Below are 19,824 nucleotides of genomic sequence, written 5' to 3' on the forward strand. Positions count from 1 at the left end.
GTGATATACATAAATTATTTGGAGGAAAGTATAGGTGGTCTGATTAGCAAGTTTGCAGACGACACTAAGATTGGTGGAGTAGCAGATAGTGAAGGGAATACAGCAGAATATAGATAGATTGGAGAGTTGGGCAGAGAAATGGCAGATGGAGTTTAATCAGGGCAAATGCGAGGTGATGCATTTTGGAAGATCCAATTCAAGAGTGAACTATACAATAAATGGAAAAGTCCTGGGGAAAATTGATGTACAGAGAGATTTGGGTGTTCAGGTCCATTGTTCCCTGAAGGTGGCAACGCAGGTCAATAGAGTGGTCAAGAAGGCATACGGCATGCTTTCCTTCATCGGACGGGGTATTGAGTACAAGGGTTGGCAGGTCATGTTGCAGTTGTATAAGACTTTGGTTCGGCCACATTTGGAATGCTGCGTGCAGTTCTGGTCGCCACATTACCAAAAGGATGTAGATGCTTTGGAGAGGGTGCAGAGGAGGTTCACCAGGATGTTGCCTGGTATGGAGGGCGCTAGCTATGAAGAGAGGTTGAGTAGATTAGGATTATTTTTATTAGAAAGACGGAGGTTGAGGGGGGACCTGATTGAGGTGTACAAAATCATGAGAGGTATAGACAGGGTGGATAGCAAGAAGATTTTTCCCAGAGTGGGGGATTCAATTACTAGGGGTCACGAGTTCAAAGTGAGAGGGGAAAAGTTTAGGGGGGATATGCGTGGAAAGTTCTTTACGCAGAGGGTGGTAGGTGCCTGGAACGCGTTGCCAGCGGAGGTGGTAGACGCGGGCACGATAGCGTCTTTTAAGATGTATCTAGACAGATACATGAATGGGCAGGAAGTAAAGAGATACAGACCCTTAGAAAATAGGCAACAGGTTTAGATAGAGGATCTGGATCGGCGCAGGCTTGGAGGGCCGAAGGGCCTGTTCCTGTGCTGTAATTTTCTTTATTCTTTCTTTGTTCTATTCTACTTGGTAGACACGGGTGGACCAGCAGTGGCAGGATTACCAGTGTGTAAGGACCTCAACACCATAACTATCCAGAAGAGAATTGCCAAGGGGAAATCTCCAAGGACCGAACCCGCTCACAAACTTTGACTGCAGTTTGGAAACCCAGCAACCGTACAACTATGCTGCGCCTTCACTTTTTTTTTCTGGAGAACCGCCAGAACCCCAATGAGCCAGAACGGACAGGTACCTCCATGAGGCCAAACACTCCTTCCCCAACAAGTCCTCGACCTTGAGCCCCAAGCCTTCAGACATGGAAGATGAGGAGAGGCGAAGGGCACGCAATGTCCTGAGGAGGCAGAGAAGGAATGAGTTGAAGCATTGTCTGTTGGTTCTTCGAGATGAGGTGCCGGAACTTTCCAAGAATGACAAGGCCTCAAAGCTGGTCATCTTGAGAAAAGCAACAGAGTATGTTAGCAGGCTGAAAGCAGAGCAACAGAAACTGAATACAGAGAGGGAGAAATTTCAGTTAGAACAGCAAACTCCCCGAGCAACAGCTGTCAAACCACTGAGATGATGAATGGACATTTGAGCCTCTGTATTTGTAAACGTCACAATTTCTATCCATGTGTAAATAATTTTCATATCTAATGTTATGTGTTTTTACTTTTACCATATGAGATTTATCTTTGGAAAGAAAGGGGATGTTCTATGATTTTTTTTTTAATTCATTCATGGGATGTGGGCGTCACTGGCCAGGCCAGCATTTATTGCCCATCCCTAATTGCCCTTGAGAAGGTGGTGGTGAGCTGCCTTCCTGAACCGCTGCAGTCTGTTTGGAGTAAGTATACCCACAGTGCTGTTAGGAAGGGAGTTCCAGGACTTTGAACCAGTGACAGTGAAGGAACGGCGATATAGTTCCAAATCAGGATGTGTGTGACTTGGAGAGGAACTTGCAAGTGGTGGTGTTCCCATGTATTTGCTGCCCTTGTCCTTCTTGTTGGTAGAGGTCGTGGGTTTGGAAGGTGCTGTCCAAGGAGCCTTGGTGCATTGCTGCAGTGCATCTTGTAGATGGTACACACTGCTGCCACTGTGCGTCGGTGGTAGAGGGAGTGAATGTTTGTAGATGGGGTGCCAATCAAGCAGGCTGCTTTGTCCTGGATGGTGTCGAGCTTCTTGAGTGTTGTTGGAGCTGCACCCATCCAGGCAAGTGGAGAGTATTCCATCACACTCCTGACTTGTGCCTTGCAGATGGTGGACAGGCTTTGAAGAGTCGGGAGATGAGTTACTCGCCACAGGATTCCTAGCCTCTGACCTGCTCTTGTAGCCATGGTATTTATATGCCTATTCCAGTTCAGTTTCTCGTCAATGGTAGCCCCTAGGATGTTGATAGTGGGGGATTCAGTGATGGTAATGCCGTTGAATGTCAAGGGGAGATGGTTAGATTCTCTCTTGTTGGAGATGGTCATTGCCTGGCACTTGTGTGGTGCGAATGTGACTTGCCTCTTCTCAGCCCAAGCCTGGATATTGTCCAGGTCTTGCTGCATTTCTACACGGACTGCTTCACTATCTGAGGAGTCACGAATGGTGCTGAACATTGTGCAATCATCAGCAAACATTTAAGATTGCCTTTAAGAATGATGTCCCTTTAAGATCTTACTATGCTAATGAGCTAAGTGCCAGGATGCAGTCATGTGACTCTGAGCCAGAGTCACTCTACATTGTAACACCCAGAGAAAGGTTCTAGAAATAGTTTGCTCTGTACTGTACATAATAAGTTAGCTGTAATAAACCTGTTTGAGATCTTCAGCATAACTGGACTCTACGCATCTCATTTATGTTGCACAAGACAACATAAAGAACTCATTACAAATATCGGTTAATTCCTTAATTGAAGGTTTCACTTGAAGGTCTCGGCATTTCCCACGAACCTGGTCTTGGACTTCTATGATTTTGCCCAGAGCTGTGAATATGCAAGTTTATTTTGGATTTTGCAGTATGAGCGAGCATGTGCAGTGTGGCTTATTGAACAATACAGATGCATCCTGGGCAATCAGCTATACTGAAGGGATATTTTATGTCACCTTTTAGCATTTTCTACTCAGTAACTTTTCTTCAAATTTTGAAAAGTAAGAGGACAGATTTTAAAAGTATGATATAAATTTTATATTGCATGTTTTATAAAAAGAAATAGTGAGGCTTTCTGTGTGTGAAAGAATAGAACAAAACACATTCTCTACACAACTGTAATAAAAGCAAAATACTGCAGATGCTGGAAATCTGCCATAAAAACAAGAAATGCTGGAAATACTCAGCAGGTCTGGCAGCATCTGTGGAGAGAGAAGCAGAGTTAACGTTGCAGGTCAGTGACCTTACAGCTTTTGTATTCTCTAAACTGCAGAAAATGCATTAAAGTGATGGTAGAGAGAGCAAGACCTCATGTAAATGCTAGTTTAATTTTCAAAAACACCAGTTGAATTTTGAAGCCAGCTGATTATTCATTGTTATTTTGCTGACAGTTCAGAAAGTTAATTACTAATTCCTTACACCTGTGACAGAGATAGTACACATACATTACACATTTGCCTTATTTAATCAGACTTTCATAAGCAATGGGCAATGAGACCCATCTTGGATTTTCAAATTTCTGCCTGCAATAGGTTAGGAAGCACATCCATATTCATTAAGGCATACTTTAATTCAGTAATAAAAACAGAAAATGCTGGAAATACTCAGCAGGTCTGGCAGCATCTGTGGAGAGAGAAACAAAGTTAACATTGATGACCTTTCTTCAGAATTGCTTGAATTTTAAGTCCTCAAGTAATTGGCAGCTGCTCTATAATCTTGTAATACTTCCTCTCACCGCTCTCTTCAAAGAGATAGGAAATGTTTCGTTAATTTATTTTTGGGGTTGTGACTTTACATACTTTTTTTATATACTCTGTTGTTTAATGGGTGCATAAACCTGAAATCTGAGGAATTTTGAACCATTTCCTGTCAGTTGCACAATTGAGAGCCTGATCCTTAGCGTAGACGGCTAAATTATGGTGAATGATTGGAGAAACTTGAGCATTTTAGTCTGGAAAGGCAGTGACTGAAGGGTAAACTTAGAGAAGACTATAAGATAGCAAATAATATAGATAAATGTAGACTAGGATCATGACTTCAACCTGAACCATAACAACAGGTCAAGTTGCCATAGGTTCAAACTAGTAAAAGAAAATATAGAACTGATGGTAGGATATTCTTCATCATACAATGAATAATGAACACTTGGTATGTAGTTCCAGGCATTGCGAAAGAGACAAAAAGCCTTGAGATTATTTGAGACAGTTGAATGCTGGGTTGGGGAGAACCTGTTGATTCTTACTGGTTTAAAAAGCCAAAATGGGCTGAATGATGTTCCTCATCAACTTGTGATTAATATACTCATTCTACTCCTCTCATATATTTCTCTCTCTCTCCCTGCACGCCCCCCCCCCCCGCCCCACACTCTAGCTATTTCAAGATAGAGCAATAGCTCTTCTGAGAGGTAAGATGTCTACATTCTCACAAAACCTTTTTTTTTGCAGGTTTTACTAGAAGCGTATATTGAACTGCGGGTGTACCTATACCCGAAGGACTGTAGCGGTTCAAGAAGGCAGCCACCATCAACTTCTAAATGGCAATTAGGGATGGGCAATAAATACTGGCCGAGTCAGCGGCACCCAGATCCCATGAACGAATAAAAAAAAAAGCATCTTCGGGAAAACATGACTGTCGTCACATGATTGGGTATCAGAGGTAGTTGAGAAAGTATTGACTCATATCTTAAAAGTTTAGGTACATATTTCACTTACCTATCTGTGGACATATTGTACAGATGGTTCTTAAACTAGAAGTTGACCACCTGCTAGCTTTAGGGACTTAAATTCTTGTTGCATGAAGATAAGGGGCACTTTTCCTGATGTATGTATTTTCTCAACCTCAACAATAAAAATACTTCATCAAAGATACTGTTTTGTTTCGATACTTTATTATTTTGTTAAGTAGTTAAACAGTTCTTTTGGAGGGATGCTTTCTGTCAGATTCCAGAAGCCTTAACAAGACAGGGACATCTGAAGGCATAGTAAGAATTTGAGATATTCCCTTTGGTTGGTTTCCACTCCTTGGGTTTTCAGAACTTATCTTAAGCTACCTCTATCAATATAGAACTTGAAGCAGAATCCAAACTTAAAAGTGCTAAATGAGAACTGAAATCTGTTTCAAGGCAAAAAAAACATTCTGCCCTATGCAAATATAGAAAGGACTGGATGGGTTCCGTGGGTGGAAGATAAAGCTATGAATCTGAAGGGATTGTTTTGTGTTGACTTATTATGGTTCCTCCCAGTCCCTACCATCAACAGCTGATCATTGAGTTCAAGGTAAATTGATAGAAAACTACTTTAAATCATATTAGGTTGTTGTGGTTTATATTCATGAACAAAGGATGCCAATATCCAGAGGTTTCTGGAAAATGGGTAGGCTTTCTGGCTTAAACAGAGTGCCAGATAATGTTAATCTTGACACTACCTAGCATGATAGTGGATTACCGCATACAGACTGGTTGAGCTCTTAGGATTCAAAAGTATAGGAATTGAATTCTGTAGGTATGTGACAGGCTACCTGATTAACTCTCATAGTGTTTGGTACTTTCGTTGTCCTTGGAGGTTAGCAGTGATGTATACTTTTCCACATGTTATAAAGGTGCTCTGAGTACTGAAGAAGATTCAACTTGGCAATGTTCAAATATTGTTACCAGCCCTCACTTGAATCAATAGAACATGGTTCAACAATTTCAGCAAGATGTTAATATATCATTACAAACTGGTCTGGCATCTTTGCATATATTCTGGCTTATAATTTGCCAAAACACAATCAAGCTGTTAGCTGTTTAGCAGTTGAAGAGAAAGGGTTGAGATCTTCTGAATACTTAGAATACATAGCTCTCATTATGTATTTTTGCTGTGAGTTGTGGAATCATGTTGCTAAATAATATCACTAATTTTAGACTCTCAGTTTTTGTGCCAAGCAAATTAAAAAAGAATGACTCTCCTATCCAGACAATTATACTTAAATTATAGGGGCCATCAGAGGGGAGGTCCAACATGATTCTGTAAGTTATCACTTTTGTTTCCTTTCTCCAATTTAATTGTGTTTACCTAGTCTCCTGCTTAAAGGTTAGTGCTTTGTTGGAGCCATAAATTTATCATCTCTGTACCTCAGATTTGTTTCCTGTGAATTTCTCAACGTATTTTCCACTTATTCTTTATACTTTGCTTATTGTTGTCCTTAATTCAATGATTACATGGTTCGAGCATGTCAGCATGTTGGTCATCCTTTTGAATTGTGTTACGTTGGGAATGTTTCAGCCATGTGAAGATGTGGACTGTGAGTCTGAAAGGTGTACCATACTTCAGGTAAGATGCCCCATCTTTAATGTAAAGTAGAATGCACAAAATGTATTAACAGTCTATCCTGACACAAATTACTATATGATCCATGTTTAAATTGAAAATTTGATGTGGCAAGGTTTATAAATGTAAAATTCTACATTTTGTAATATTTTTGTGCAATAATTTAATATCTAATGCATAAGGTGAGAAAATCTTGCATCTTCATTTTAAATGTCTTAAAACTCTTGATTTTTTAAACCATCAGGCATTTGATGACTTTATTTTTGCATTCTTTGCTGTGGAAATGGTCACAAAGATGGTGGCTCTTGGAATATTTGGGCAGAAGTGTTACCTGGGAGATACATGGAACCGTCTGGATTTCTTCATTGTAATGGCAGGGTTAGTAATCAATTTTTAAAAATCCATACACTACATGTTCATGGAAACTTGACAGGAAGGAAGCTTCAAATGAATCTGCTAGCAGGACCTTTAAAAACTCTGCAGATTCTAGATGTAAGTTACTTTTAAAAGCCCTTTTTGTAATTTTATTTTCAGCTGGCCTTTAGACTTCCATCAGCATATGTGCTAGTTGTCCTTGGTGACCCAAGTTCTATTTAGTGGAACCAGAGGGTTTGGCGATATGGATCCATGAGCTGACATGTTCTGAGGAAGAGAGTTTGCTGCAGGGGATTGCCAGCCCAGTCAGGCTGTTTAAGAATTGCTGTATGCCCTGCTGCCCAGACCTTCATTATAACATATGCAAAGAGAGGTAGCATATGCCATTTGGCGGTCACTGTTGCAGGCTTCTCTTCCCCAAAACATCTGTGCCAGCAGACATCTCCACAATAAGAAATGAATACTTGACCAAGCTCTATGGTGGAAGATTATTCAGAAGAGCCCCAGTCACTGCATGCCATTGTTTTGTATGATATTGCATGAAAGAAGGTTTGTCAGAGTGATCAGGAGCCAACATTACCTGTTTTGGTTGCACCTGCCAAGTTATCAACAACTATATCTGTGGCCCCTGGCAAACTTACCTAGGAATGATCATGATATCCTAATTTCTCAGGGTCTGTATCAACAAGAGAGGCGAATGCTGAACTGTGCCATCTCTTGGGCACTTCCCCTGCAAACATGCAGCATAGATCTTGCAGGGATAATAATGGCCAGTGATAGTCTCAAACTTGTCAGCATTTTCTGAAGACATATGCAGTGCTGACCTGAGGAGTGGCACAGAGGAATACCATCTTCACAATCTTCTCATGCAGCATCACTTCATTTTCAACATCTATCAAAATGGGGGGGCCGGGTGCTAGGCTGCACCGTCAATTGGTTGCAGACTTTTGCCTACACCTGGAGATCTCTCATCCTTTATCCTGGCCTTCCACTGAATCCGCCTGCCCCTTCAGCTTTGGCAAAACGTGTCATCCCTAGAGCCATCACAGTTTGAAACTGGAGTTGTAATAATTATGCAATGAGGTTAGAAAATTGAGTGCTATTGGTACTTGAGATTCAGTATAGGTGGGCGTTAAAGCAATGTAAACCAAACTGGAAGTGATTTATACCTGGGGATGAAAATTGGCCCCATATTTTGTAACTCATCATGCTGTTTTGTATAAATATATAAGGTCACCTCTCACAAAGGTCAGCATTCGATTTGCTTTGACAGGTTGAGCGTCAAGTAAGTTAAATTGACCAAATCTCTTTCAATGACTCACTTAGCCATTTCAATGCCAAGCATGAATTCCTTAGGTTGCCCAAACTTTCTCTCTCTCTGAAAATTTTGCACTTCAATCCTGTGAATGGCACCTGCTTGCTTTGAGCCCCTGAATCCAATCAGGACTGTCCCAATACCAATCCCTGAGGCATTCCACTCACCACTTCCCCACCACTCCAAAATAATTGCTATACACTTCATCTTTATCCAATTTCTTATCCGTTCCCAGGTTCCAATTACTTTGGATCTAATCTGTGCAGAAATTGGGTAACAAATTGGGGTAGTCCATTTGGAATGTCACTTCTTCAAAAAAGGCAAGAAGGTTAGCAAGACAGGATTCTTCCCTTTCTGATGGTGCAGGTTCTCTCATAATTCCCTGCCACCAATGTGATATAAATTAGGGGTATTTTAATGAGTCTTTCCTTTTGCAGTGGCCTCCCTCATTTACATTCCCCATAAACCAGAAGCACAGCCAGGCAGTTACATTTTCTCCCTGCAGAGACCTTGTACTCTTTATGACTCTCTCAATTCCAGATTATTAGTTCCCACTGCACTCTTCTCTTCTTCATAGCCATGTCAAGCATCAGCTTTGCTTGCCAGCATTTCGCAAGAAAATTCAGCTGTTCTCACTGTGATTCATTCATATTGACAACTTCCCCAATCAGGTCACTGTTAGATCCAACTGGAAGCTGCTGGAACCAACTAAAAGGTGAACCCAAAAACTGATAGAATTATTTTTTTTTCCCACTGCTGTTTGCAGACAAACTTGAGACAGTAAAGTGTTAAGTTGAGAATTTTTGAGACTTACAGTCTCAGGTCACTTTTGTTTAATGCTTGTTCCCAAAGACGTTATATAGAATAAACTGCTTATATGAAGCTTTCAAAAATTAAATTTTCCTCAGCGGAACTTTCTGGGTCATGCCTAGATACTGTAGTATATGGAGAATTTTTTTTATAAGACTTGTTGCAGACACCTTTTTGAAATTAAGAAAATAGTATCTGGCATGAATGCAGTAACTGGCTTGATTAAGCATTCCTGTTAGTGCATTGGTGGAATTGCCAGAATTCAGAAATATAATTTTACTGTGAGGTAACTCAGGAAAGAGCCCACACAACTTGTATTAGAGCAATCAACATCCATGCATCAATAATCAGTCAGAGTATATAGGCCACCTCCAGACTGGATGCAGTTTAGCAGATGACTCTTAAAGCACAATGTTCAGCTCTTATTCCTGGAAACCACACTTTGTGGACTTAGCTTTTTTAATGGCATAATGACTTTTATTTCTAGTAGAAGGTTGAAAAAGGTAACATTGGCTATAAATTACTGTTGGCAACAATTGCAGACAAACAATATACATTTTTGACTTTCCTGTCTGCCATTTTAGTGAGAAGACATTAGCCCATTTATTTTGAGTTATTGAACTATTTTTATTTTCATACTTAAAATATCTTTTACCCTTCTAGGATTAACTGTGATTTGAAAGGCAACATTACAGTGGGCTCCAAAATGCCTGACAAAGCAAAAATATAAGTAGAAAATAAACCTCATCTTCATTATTCACATCCCTTTCAGTAATTTTTATATTCAGCATTACTGCAAATTGTACTTTTGTGTATTTTAGGATCTTCCCTAAAATAAAAGTGCTCAAATTTTGGGTATCCTTGCAGCTTAAGTTATCACTTGCCATCACAGTCCATTTCAGTGTAAACTCTCATCTTTGCATGTCACAAAGCCCCTGAGGCTATCACTCTTTTTGAACTGCCAACTTTTTCAGGGTTGTGTTAGCTTTTTTGAAGCTTATACGAGGGCCAGGATTTTATGGGCCCCCCAAGGCAGAATCAGAGGCGGTGGAGGCATGGAGTATCAGGTGGAGGGGGGGGGGGGGGGGGCAGTGGGGAGGAGGGTCCATCGCTTTCCCATCACCCAGTGATCTTCCTAGGGGCTGCATAGGTTGACAATGGCCTTCCTGCCCAGAGGCCATTTGAGGTCCTTGAGTGGCCTAATAATTTTTTTTTAATCCTTCATGGGACGTGGGTGTTACTGGCTAGGCTAGCATTTATTGCCCGTCCTTAATTGCCCTTGAATTGAGTGGCTCGCTAGGCCATTTCAGAGGGCATTTAAGAGTCAACCACATTGCTGTAGGTCAGGAGTCACATGTAGGCCAGACCAAGTAATGACGGCAAATTTCCTTCCCTAAAGGACAGCCGTGAACCAGATGGGTTTTACAACAATCAACAATTGTTTCATGGTCACCGTTAGAGTAGCATTTTTTTAAATGCCAGATTTATTAATTGAATTCAAATTTCACCATCTGCCATGGTGGGATTCGAATCCATGTCCGCAGAGGACTAGCCTGAATGTCTGGATTACTAGTCCAGTGACATTACCACTACACCACTGCCTCCTCATAGAGGCCAATTAAGGACTTGTTCCTACCACTGCTGGGATCTTACCAGCAACAGGGGGCTCTGCCGCACGGGGAGGACACCTTGTAACATGATGCGCCCTCCCTGCGGGCTTGGGAGAGGGGTCCCTCCTTCATGGGCAATTTTTGGCCCATGGAGGACCCCCACCAGGAACTACCTTACCCCACCCCGGGATTCACCCCCCCCCCCCCCCGGACTGAAAGACCACCAGCCCCACCCCCCCTAACCGGGGCCTTCCGGATGGCCCCGGTGATCCCGCCTCACCTACCTCTATTCTGGGAATCCAGTGCTGGGCCTGGGTCTGAGGCCTCTGCAGTACTGGCAGTGGCCACAGCTCCTGGTGGCGCTGCTGATACTGCTGAGCTGCCAACCCTCTGGCTGGCAGCTCTTGGAGGCGGGATCCCCGTGCCTAAACTTTGATCCAAAAAGACCGGCGGATCCCTCCAGGGTGGGGGTGCACGAAAAGGCAGAGGCGGGGTTCTCCCTGCCTTTTCAGCCTGGCGGTAGGTGCCCCGCCTCCAGCACAAAATCGAGCCCTAGGTTTCTATGTTTAGATGTATGTCTCCAACGTGCTCTGGTAGACAATATTAATAAACCACACTTAAGGGTCTCAAAAATTAACAAACTGGATTTATCCACAGAAATTAAACAAAGAGGACAATACAACATTTTATACAAGGACAGCAGTAGCAGGCTTGGAATTTTTAAATCTGCACTGCTCCAGACAACAGTGAATGTACTGAAAGTCTCTTTCAACAGTCTGTAAAATGCTCCAGCATTCACTTTTCAGTACTATTTTGCTCAGGATCATGCTGATTCTCACACTTACATGGTTTAGTCTTTCTCTCTGTCCTTTATTTTAACTGTCACAGATTAAAACTGTGACACCTGCTGTAGAACCTTTATTGCATTGAAAGGTGAATTTGACATCAGTTTTGAACCACTCAGTTTAATTTTGTTTGTTTATCTCAATTGTTATAATTACGAAAATAATTTGAAATTATACTATGCCATGTGCATAAACTAACTGTAAGAGCTACTCAATTAAAACAAAATAGATGTGTTAAATCACAAATACATGTACTTTGGCTATTGTATCTGATTTTGTCAGGCAAGGCAATGTCAGGGACCTCAAGGCCAGAAGATTACCCCTGATAATAATGGATAAGCATCTGTCTTGAGCAGTTTAATGGGCAAGCATAACTACAGAGGAACATTTTCAAATAAAAAGTGATTATTTTTTCTCAATTCATTTGAATAACTTAACATAGTACATGGTTTGAATGATAACTATATATATATATATATATATATATATATATACATATGCATTTTTGATTCTAGGATGCTGGAATATTCCCTGGATGGACACAATGCAAGTCTCTCAGCAATCCGAACTGTCCGGGTTCTCAGGCCATTAAGAGCCATTAACAGAGTTCCTAGTAAGTTTATGATTTCCCTTTATTTTCAAAATTGATGTATATTATTTCTGCCTGAATTCTGTTTTGACTTTAGCACTGCTTATGGTGCATGATTCTCCCTTGATTATCACAGAGTCTTGTTCATGTATAGCTTGGAACTCACTGCTGTGTTTCAAGACTGGATTTTCTTCTGCTCGTTGAATGAAGGGAATATTTTCGGCTTGAAATCTTCAATCCTGGTGTAAATGATGGAATTCAGCCATCACTGACTGCCAGCTCAGAACCCATCAAAGTTTCTTTTATTCGTTGATGGGATATGGGCGTCATTAGGAAGGCCAGCATTTATTGCCCATCCCTAATTGCTGTTGAGAAGGTGGTGGTCAGCCGCCTTCTTGAACCGCTGCAGTCCTTTTTGATTTGGTGCACCCATCGTGCTGTTAGATAGGGAGTCCTAAGATTTCCTAACAGGAATCTTGAAGGAACGGCAATACATTTCCAAGTCGGGATGGTGTGTGACTTGGAGATAGTGGTGTTGCCATGCACTTGCTGCCCTTGTCCATTGAGGTGGTAGAGGTAACAGGGTCAGAAGATGCTGTCAAAAAAGCATTGGCAAGTTGCTGCAGTGCATTTTGTAGATGGTATATGTTATGGTATGTGGTATCCAGAGCAGTTGGCCTTCTTTAAGACCCTGCGTGTTACTTGATGTGAGCCTGATTATCTTGGCTCCCTCTAGTGGCTAGTGCCACGCACCCACAGACACACGCGAATAAAGATGGACGCTTACACATGTTAGAATGCTGAATTGTATGCTGGCTTTTTTGCGACAACCAAATCGAAACTTGGGGCTGAATTTTATGAGGACAATGAAAATCGCAGTGGCATGCTCTGATCTCTCCGGCCTGCCAGGGCGGAGCGGTCGTCGCTGAGCCCCCACGATATTTCGCGCGGGAGTTCATTTAAATGGAGGGGCGGAGCGTCCGCCCTGATGATGTACAGGGGCGGCCGCTCTGTCCCAGGCAATGGCGTCCGGCGCCACTGTGCAGGCGCCGGCGCCATTTTTAAAGGGCTTCAGGCCCTTCACTTTCATTTGCATGTTTAAAGGTGCCATTTTGGTAGAAAAGTCAGAAAATTTTAATTTATTTTTGATTCCCCTCTTCCCCCAGCCCACTGAGTTCTCATTTAATAAATTGACATTTCCCCCCCAAAAGTCACTTTTGAAAATGCCGACCTTTAACAACCCCCACCTTCAGAACATTTGACCCTCAACCCCTTCCCACCATCCCCACAACCAATTGGAGCAATTTTCCCTGCTCCCACACCCCTCCTGACCTGAAAGTTTAAATCCTCCCCCCTCTGCACCAGTGTCTTGACTTGAATCCCCAAGTGAGGAACGGAAGGTGCGGGACCTCCGGCCAAGTGCCAAAATATTGGCGTGGGACAGCAGGTATGTTTATTTGCACTTATTTGCATAGATATAGCAATACAAATGAATGCCTCAATGCTTGGCTCATAACGTTCAGCCCATGGTGTCAGAAGTGGCAGATTTCATTGAAAATTTGAAAGTTTAGCGGGGGAGTAGGATTAACCAGATAGCTCTGTGGCAAACGGGCATGGACTCGATGGGCCGAATAGCCTCCTTCTGTGCCGTAAATGACTCTATGACTCTATACATTGCTGACGTATTGGGAGCAGAGATTTAGCAGCCTGAGTGATTTGCTTCCATTTTTTTGCACGGAAGTTGTTGGAGCAGCGAGAACAAAGTGGCCTGCTGCCTGATTCCGGCACTGCAACCGATGTCCTGCAAGGGGAATTTAGAGACGAACTAGAAAGTTTCTAAAGAATCCTGGCAAGATTATCTCGTGGCTACAGAACTGGATAAGAAGCCGAAGACAGTCCAGATAGCAGCCCTGAGAGCTGTAATGGGCCAGGAGTGCAAAGTGAGGTTGAGAAGGCTTGGGATGAGTGAGGATGATGCAAAAGAACCAAGCAAGATAATTGACAAATTATCTTACTTGATGAGATGTTGAGAGATAGGCTGGTGCTAGGCTGTCAAGATAGACAGGCTCAAGCCAGATTGTTGAGAGAGCAGGATACAGTATGCAGGCTATCGCAGTCCTTGAAGTTAGTGAGGCTGCTCATCAGCAACTCAAAGCTGTTGGAGGGCAAGAAGAGCTGCGCTACAGCCATATCAAGTTACCTTCCAAGCCCAAGACAAGGTCAGCAGGCTCCTCAAAGCAGACATACGGCATGAAGAAATGTCAACTAAAGACGTCACACAGCCAAAGGTCTACATAAATAAACCGCAAGGTTTCCAACATGTGTCCCTACATGTGGAGGAAGTCAAGGAAAACAACGAGAAAACTATCCAGCACATGGAAAGTTAAAAGCAAAATACTGTGGATGCTGGAAATCTGAAATAAAACAAGAAATGCTGGAAATACTCAGCAGGTCTGGCAGCATCTGTGGAGAGAGAAGCAGAGTTAACATTTCAGGTCAGTGACCCTTCTTCAGAACTGGCAAATATTAGAAATGTAAAAGGTTATAAGCAAGTAAAGTGGGGGTGGGACAAGAGATAACAAAGGAGAAGGTGTTGATAGGCCAAGGTCACAGAATAGCTGACCAGAAGGTCATAGAGCAAAGATATGTTAATGGTGTGTTGAAAGACAAAGCATTAGTACAGAAAGGGTGTTAATGGACTGAAAATTGAACAGCTGCAAGTACAAACATGAAAAAAACAGTGGGTAAGCAAACTGAACAAACTAAGATGAAATAAAATAAAATAAACACAAAAAAAAATTTTTTTTATAGAGCGTGACGGGGCCCCCCATTTTACTTTTATTTTTAGTTTTTTTTTTCTTTTTCCTTTATTTAATATTTTTTTGTGTTTATTTTATTTTCTTTCATCTTAGTTTGTTCAGTTTGCTTACCCACTGTTTTTTCATGTTTGTACTTGCAGCTGTTCAATTTTCAGTCCATTAACACCCTTTCTGTGCTAATGCTTTGTCTTTCAACACACCATTAACATATCTTTGCTCTATGACCTTCTGGTCAGCTATTCTGTGACCTTGTCCTATCAACACCTTCTCCTTTGTTATCTCTTGCCCCACCCCCACTTTACTTGCTTATAACCTTTTACATTTCTAATATTTGCCAGTTCTGAGGAAGGGTCACTGACCTGAAACGTTAACTCTGCTTCTCTCTCCACAGATGCTGCCAGACCTGCTGAGTATTTCCAGCATTCCTTGTTTTTATTTCAGCATACGGAAAGGTCTGCAGGAAATGTGACAAGGCGAACCATTTCTAGGCTGTCTGCAAAAGGAAAGCTCTTGCAATACATCAAGTACAGGATCATAATGACATGTCAGACGCCGAAGATGAGACATATGCTATGGAGGAATGTGGAGCTCTCCACATTCATGATGAAGGGAAGAAATTGACTCTGCCATTATTTTGTGGCGATCAAGTGACAGAGTGTCAAGTTGATACAGGAGCAACCTGCATTATCATCTCATTCAGGCAGTTGTGAGAGATTGACAAGACAAGACACCCAGCATTTAGACCTAACAAGACAAAGATTAGACTTCATGATGGAACTACTATTCCTGTAAGAGGAGAACATGATCTTTCCTGCCAACATGAGGGTCATGTGCACAAGATCACTTTCAAGGTGGTGGATGTGCAAAAGATGCCTCTTCTGTCAGACAAAACATCACTCCAGATGGGATTGATTATGATAAACACCCCACAGACCTTGAACGAAGTTAACCAGATGGGAGTAGAGAAGACTACACATGATGTAATCAACGAGTATGCTGATGTTTTCGAAGGCATAGGCTGCCTTCCAGGAGAGTATCACCTCGACGTAGATGTCACTGTACCTCCAGTGAAGCATGCAGCTCGTAAAGTAGCTATTCCCTTGAAACAGAAGCTCCATGGACTTGAAGAATGGCCATTCCTTGTCAAAGTTACACAACCAACAGAATGGATTAACAGTCTTGGTGAAGAAGCCTAACAACTTCAAATCTGCATTGACCCTAGGGACTTGAATAAGGCTCTGAAGTGCTAGCACTACCCTATTTCCACAGTAGATGATATCTTGCCAATGCTATCTAAAGCTCATGTCTTCTCAGTTCTTGATGCCAAAGACAGGTTGTGACAAGTGAAATTAGATGAGGATAGCTGGCTTCTCACAATGTTTGCTACACCCTACGGCCACTACAGATGGACACGTATGATGTTCAGGATACCAGCAGCCCCGGAAGAGTTTTAACGATGCCAGCATGAAATTATTGATGCCTTAGATGGTGCTGATGTCATAGCTGATGATTTTCTGGTATTTGGCAGTGGTGGGACCCGTCAGGCAGCAGTGGCTGACCATGACAAGAACTTAGCCAAGTTCCTGCAGAGAACAAGTCAACTTGAAGTTGAACAGGAAGAAGCTTCAACTTAGTCTCTCATCAGTGCCTTATATGGGACACCTGCTGACAGAGGATGGCACACACCCAGATCCGGACAAAATAAAGGCTATTATGGGGATGCCAACCGCTAAAGACAAGAAGACATTGTCGTCTTGGGTGTGTTACATACCTGACAATGTTCCTACTCAGACTGTTCCATGTTGCAGAGTCACTAAGAAAATTGCCGGACAAAGATGTTTACTTTGAGTGCCTCGAACACCATGCTGAAATACTACATGAGCTCAAACAACTTCTCACACATTTAAGTACTACAGCTCGCATGAAGAGGTCACAATCCAATGTGACGCATCAGAGAAAGGACTTGGATCCACTCTCCTTCAGAATGGCCAGCCAGTTACCTTTGCCTCACAAGACTTGAGCAAAGCAAAATGCAACTATGCTCAAATAGAGGAGGAGTGTTTGGCCATAGTCTTCAGCTGCGAGAGGTTTGACCAGTACAGACAAGGGAGAAAGATGCACACTGATAATAAGCCACTTGTTCCAATCTTCTGCAAAGCCATTCGCAGTGCATGAAAGAGGCTTCAAAAAATAATGCTGGGATTACAGAACTACCAGCTACATACCAAGTACTGCCCTGGGAAGGAGATGTACATAGTTGACTGGTTGAGTAGAGACTACATACATGAACCCTGTAGCAGAAAGGCTAACCCAATCTATGATGAAGTCAAACAGATTAATCAAGCAGATGACCTGAGAGTGAACGATACGACATTCACCCAGATACAGAAAGAGACTTTGAGGGATCAGACACTACAAACACTGACATTCATGGTGATGAATGGATGGACAGATGACAGTGCAAAAGTACCAGTCTCAGTTCGAGAGTACTTCGGTGTCACAGAAGAGATAACAATGCAGAATGGAATTCTCTACAAGGACATGAAAGTCATTGTGCCTAAAGTAATGCAGCCACTGATGTTGGTCAGAGTCCAATCACCTTGAAGTAGACACTTGCATCCGACAAGCCAGAGATGTTCTATTCTGGCAGGGAATGGTCGCACGATTGAAAAGAACATTATGAACACTTAAGGACACTGTTGAAAAAACGTACATTTATACATTTGTTGTTTGTTATTGTTCTGTAATTGGGATCACTGTACGATTTTTCCTTTTATTCTTTTGGATAAGTAATTCAAAAAAAGGGAAAAAGGAAGATGTTATGGTATGGTAACCAGAGCAGGTTACCTTTAAGACCCTGTGTGTGACTTAATGTGAGTCTATTTGTATTGGCTCCCTCTAGTAGCCAGGGCCACGCACCCACAGACACAAGAATAAAGATGGATGCTTACAAAGTGAAACACATGTTTGAATGTTGAATTGTGTACTGCCTTTTTTGTAACAACCAAACTGTATAGACTGTAGCCAGGGTACATGGGTGATGGAGGGAGTTATGTTTAAGGTGGTAGATGGGGTGCCGGTCAAGCGGGCTGCTTTGTCATAGATGCGGTGTTGAGCTTTTTGAGTGTTGTTGGAGCTACAGTCATTCAGGCAAGTGGAGAGTATTCCATCACACTCCTGAGTTGTGCCTTGTAACTGTTTGACAGGCTTTGCCGAGTCAGGAGGGAGTTACTTGCCACAGAATTCCCAGCCTCTGACCTGTTCTTGTAGCCACAGTATTAATGTTGCTCGTCCAGTTAAGTTTCTAGTCAATGGTGACTTCCAGGATGTTGATTTTGGGAGATTTAGTATTGGTAATCTTTCAAAAGTCAAGGGGAGATGGTTAGATTCTCTTTTGCTGGAGATGGTCATTGCCTGGCATTTGTGTGGCACGAATGTTACTTGCCACTTATCAGCCCAAACCTGAATGGTCTTGCTGCATGTGGGCATGCACCTGTTCATTATCTGAGGAGTTGCAATCATCAGCGAACATCCCCTCTTCTGACCTTATAAAGGAGGGAAAGTCATTGATGAAGCAGCTGAAGATGGCTGGGCCCGGGATACTGCAGGACACACAGTTTGCCGGGTTGTGGGAGAGGGTGGGAGGGTCACCTTAGCAAGGCTCTACAAAACCTGTTGTGAAAGGTCATGATCTGCTATATACATGTTCTGTATTAATTTTTGAACCTTCTGCGAGACTCATGCCAAAATTATGGAAGGTTTGGTGGCTCGCCTATCTTTTTTGTAAAAGTTCCAGGACCTTTTAATTTTCTTTACCTAACCAAATAGCGCTGATTTTAAAAATAAATCACACACTAATACTTAGTTATTTACACAGAGTAACACAGATAGGTTTCACTATTTCATTACCTTTTACAGTTGTTTGTCAGTCAGTTATGGCTAGAATTGCAGGCTACAGTTGGACTGGAATCATGAGCTTAGTTGTACCTACATCACTGCTTATAGCTATAAAGGTAAATAGAGTAAACTTTACGTAATTTTTTTCTTGTTCGTACTAATTTTTCTCCTCCAATGTGTTCCCAGTTGAGAATTCTAGCTGTTTGTCCTCCTGATTGTCAGATGATTTAAGATGCCTTCTTGCATGCGAAGAATGCGATTGAAATGCAAGTTGTTGTTACAATATCTACTCTGATATCAAAGCAGCTTTCTTATGATGTCAGAAGCAATTTCAGTAGTTGAACCACAAGGCCTAACAAGTTAGTACGTCCAGAAGCAAATTAACGGTTTAATTGTAACACCTTTATGGCACAAATGGGAAAAGCAATGGGCAAGTGTGTAATGCTAGTTATATTTTAATGGCGATGGATTGGTGAAGGTCCAGGTCAATGTGACTCCATTGTTAGGTTTCTGTTCCCCATTGATCGGAGGTTCTGGCATTCACTCTTCAGATTCTCATAACACTCACCATGTGGGGAAAATTTCTGCCCTCTCACTGCATTGTATTGTACATTGGAGGTATGTTGCAGTGCACCCATCCAGGTGTTATCACTGCACAAAATATTGAGTGCTGTTTCAATGCAACACTGCATAAATTTTCATAACTGTAACTTAAGAAACAGATGCTAAGAATCATTGTGTTTGAAGTTGGAGTTATTTTGGGAAGCAATTCAGAATGAAATGAAAATGGGAGACAAAGTCATAATAATCTTTCTGCTGCTATCTGTTTTGCTAGATCATGATAAATGCAGTTACTATAGATAGAGAAAATTGTACATGACTTCCTTTGTTCCTGGATATGCTGGTAATTATGTTATCCCTTTGAACATTTATTATGATAATTAAAATGGCTTCTGCAGTTGCAGTAACATGCACAATTAAGTAGCAGTGCGCATGGGTAAATTGCATTTAAATACAATTTAACAATACAACAGAGGACAAAGAAATAAACTAAACACTAGGGATTTTAACAGTGTAAGCTTTTACTAACTGTGTGTTTTTGTAATGCATGTAAAATCGTAACAGCAGAGTAATGGTTCAGTGAAAACATATATCTGCAAGTGTGTTCTGAGTTTCAAAG

General features: G+C 41.9%; 1 protein-coding gene and 1 long non-coding RNA gene across 8 annotated transcripts in view; both read left to right on the plus strand.

The window, feature by feature from the left end:
• LOC137383495 (uncharacterized) overlaps positions 1–4,944 on the plus strand; it is a 38,259-nt gene extending 33,315 nt beyond the window's left edge. The window contains exon 2 of the long non-coding RNA XR_010977413.1: positions 4,522–4,944. This is a non-coding gene — a long non-coding RNA (uncharacterized lncRNA). The remainder of the gene's footprint in view (positions 1–4,521) is intronic.
• cacna1ha (calcium channel, voltage-dependent, T type, alpha 1H subunit a) overlaps positions 1–19,824 on the plus strand; it is a 538,349-nt gene that overhangs the window by 221,051 nt on the left and 297,474 nt on the right. For 5 of the 7 annotated variants that reach the window (XM_068056488.1, XM_068056491.1, XM_068056493.1 and 2 more), the window contains exons 1-3: positions 6,281–6,387; positions 6,629–6,762; positions 11,855–11,952. In XM_068056488.1, the coding sequence (XP_067912589.1) occupies positions 6,295–6,387; positions 6,629–6,762; positions 11,855–11,952 (325 nt within the window). In that variant the 5' untranslated portion in view covers positions 6,281–6,294. Of the gene's footprint in view, positions 1–6,280; positions 6,388–6,628; positions 6,763–11,854; positions 11,953–19,824 lie in introns of those variants that run through there. The other 2 variants (XM_068056489.1, XM_068056490.1) reach the window with 2 other exon arrangements.

Source organism: Heterodontus francisci, chromosome 24, assembly GCF_036365525.1.
Source record: "Heterodontus francisci isolate sHetFra1 chromosome 24, sHetFra1.hap1, whole genome shotgun sequence".
NCBI lineage: Eukaryota > Metazoa > Chordata > Chondrichthyes > Heterodontiformes > Heterodontidae > Heterodontus > Heterodontus francisci.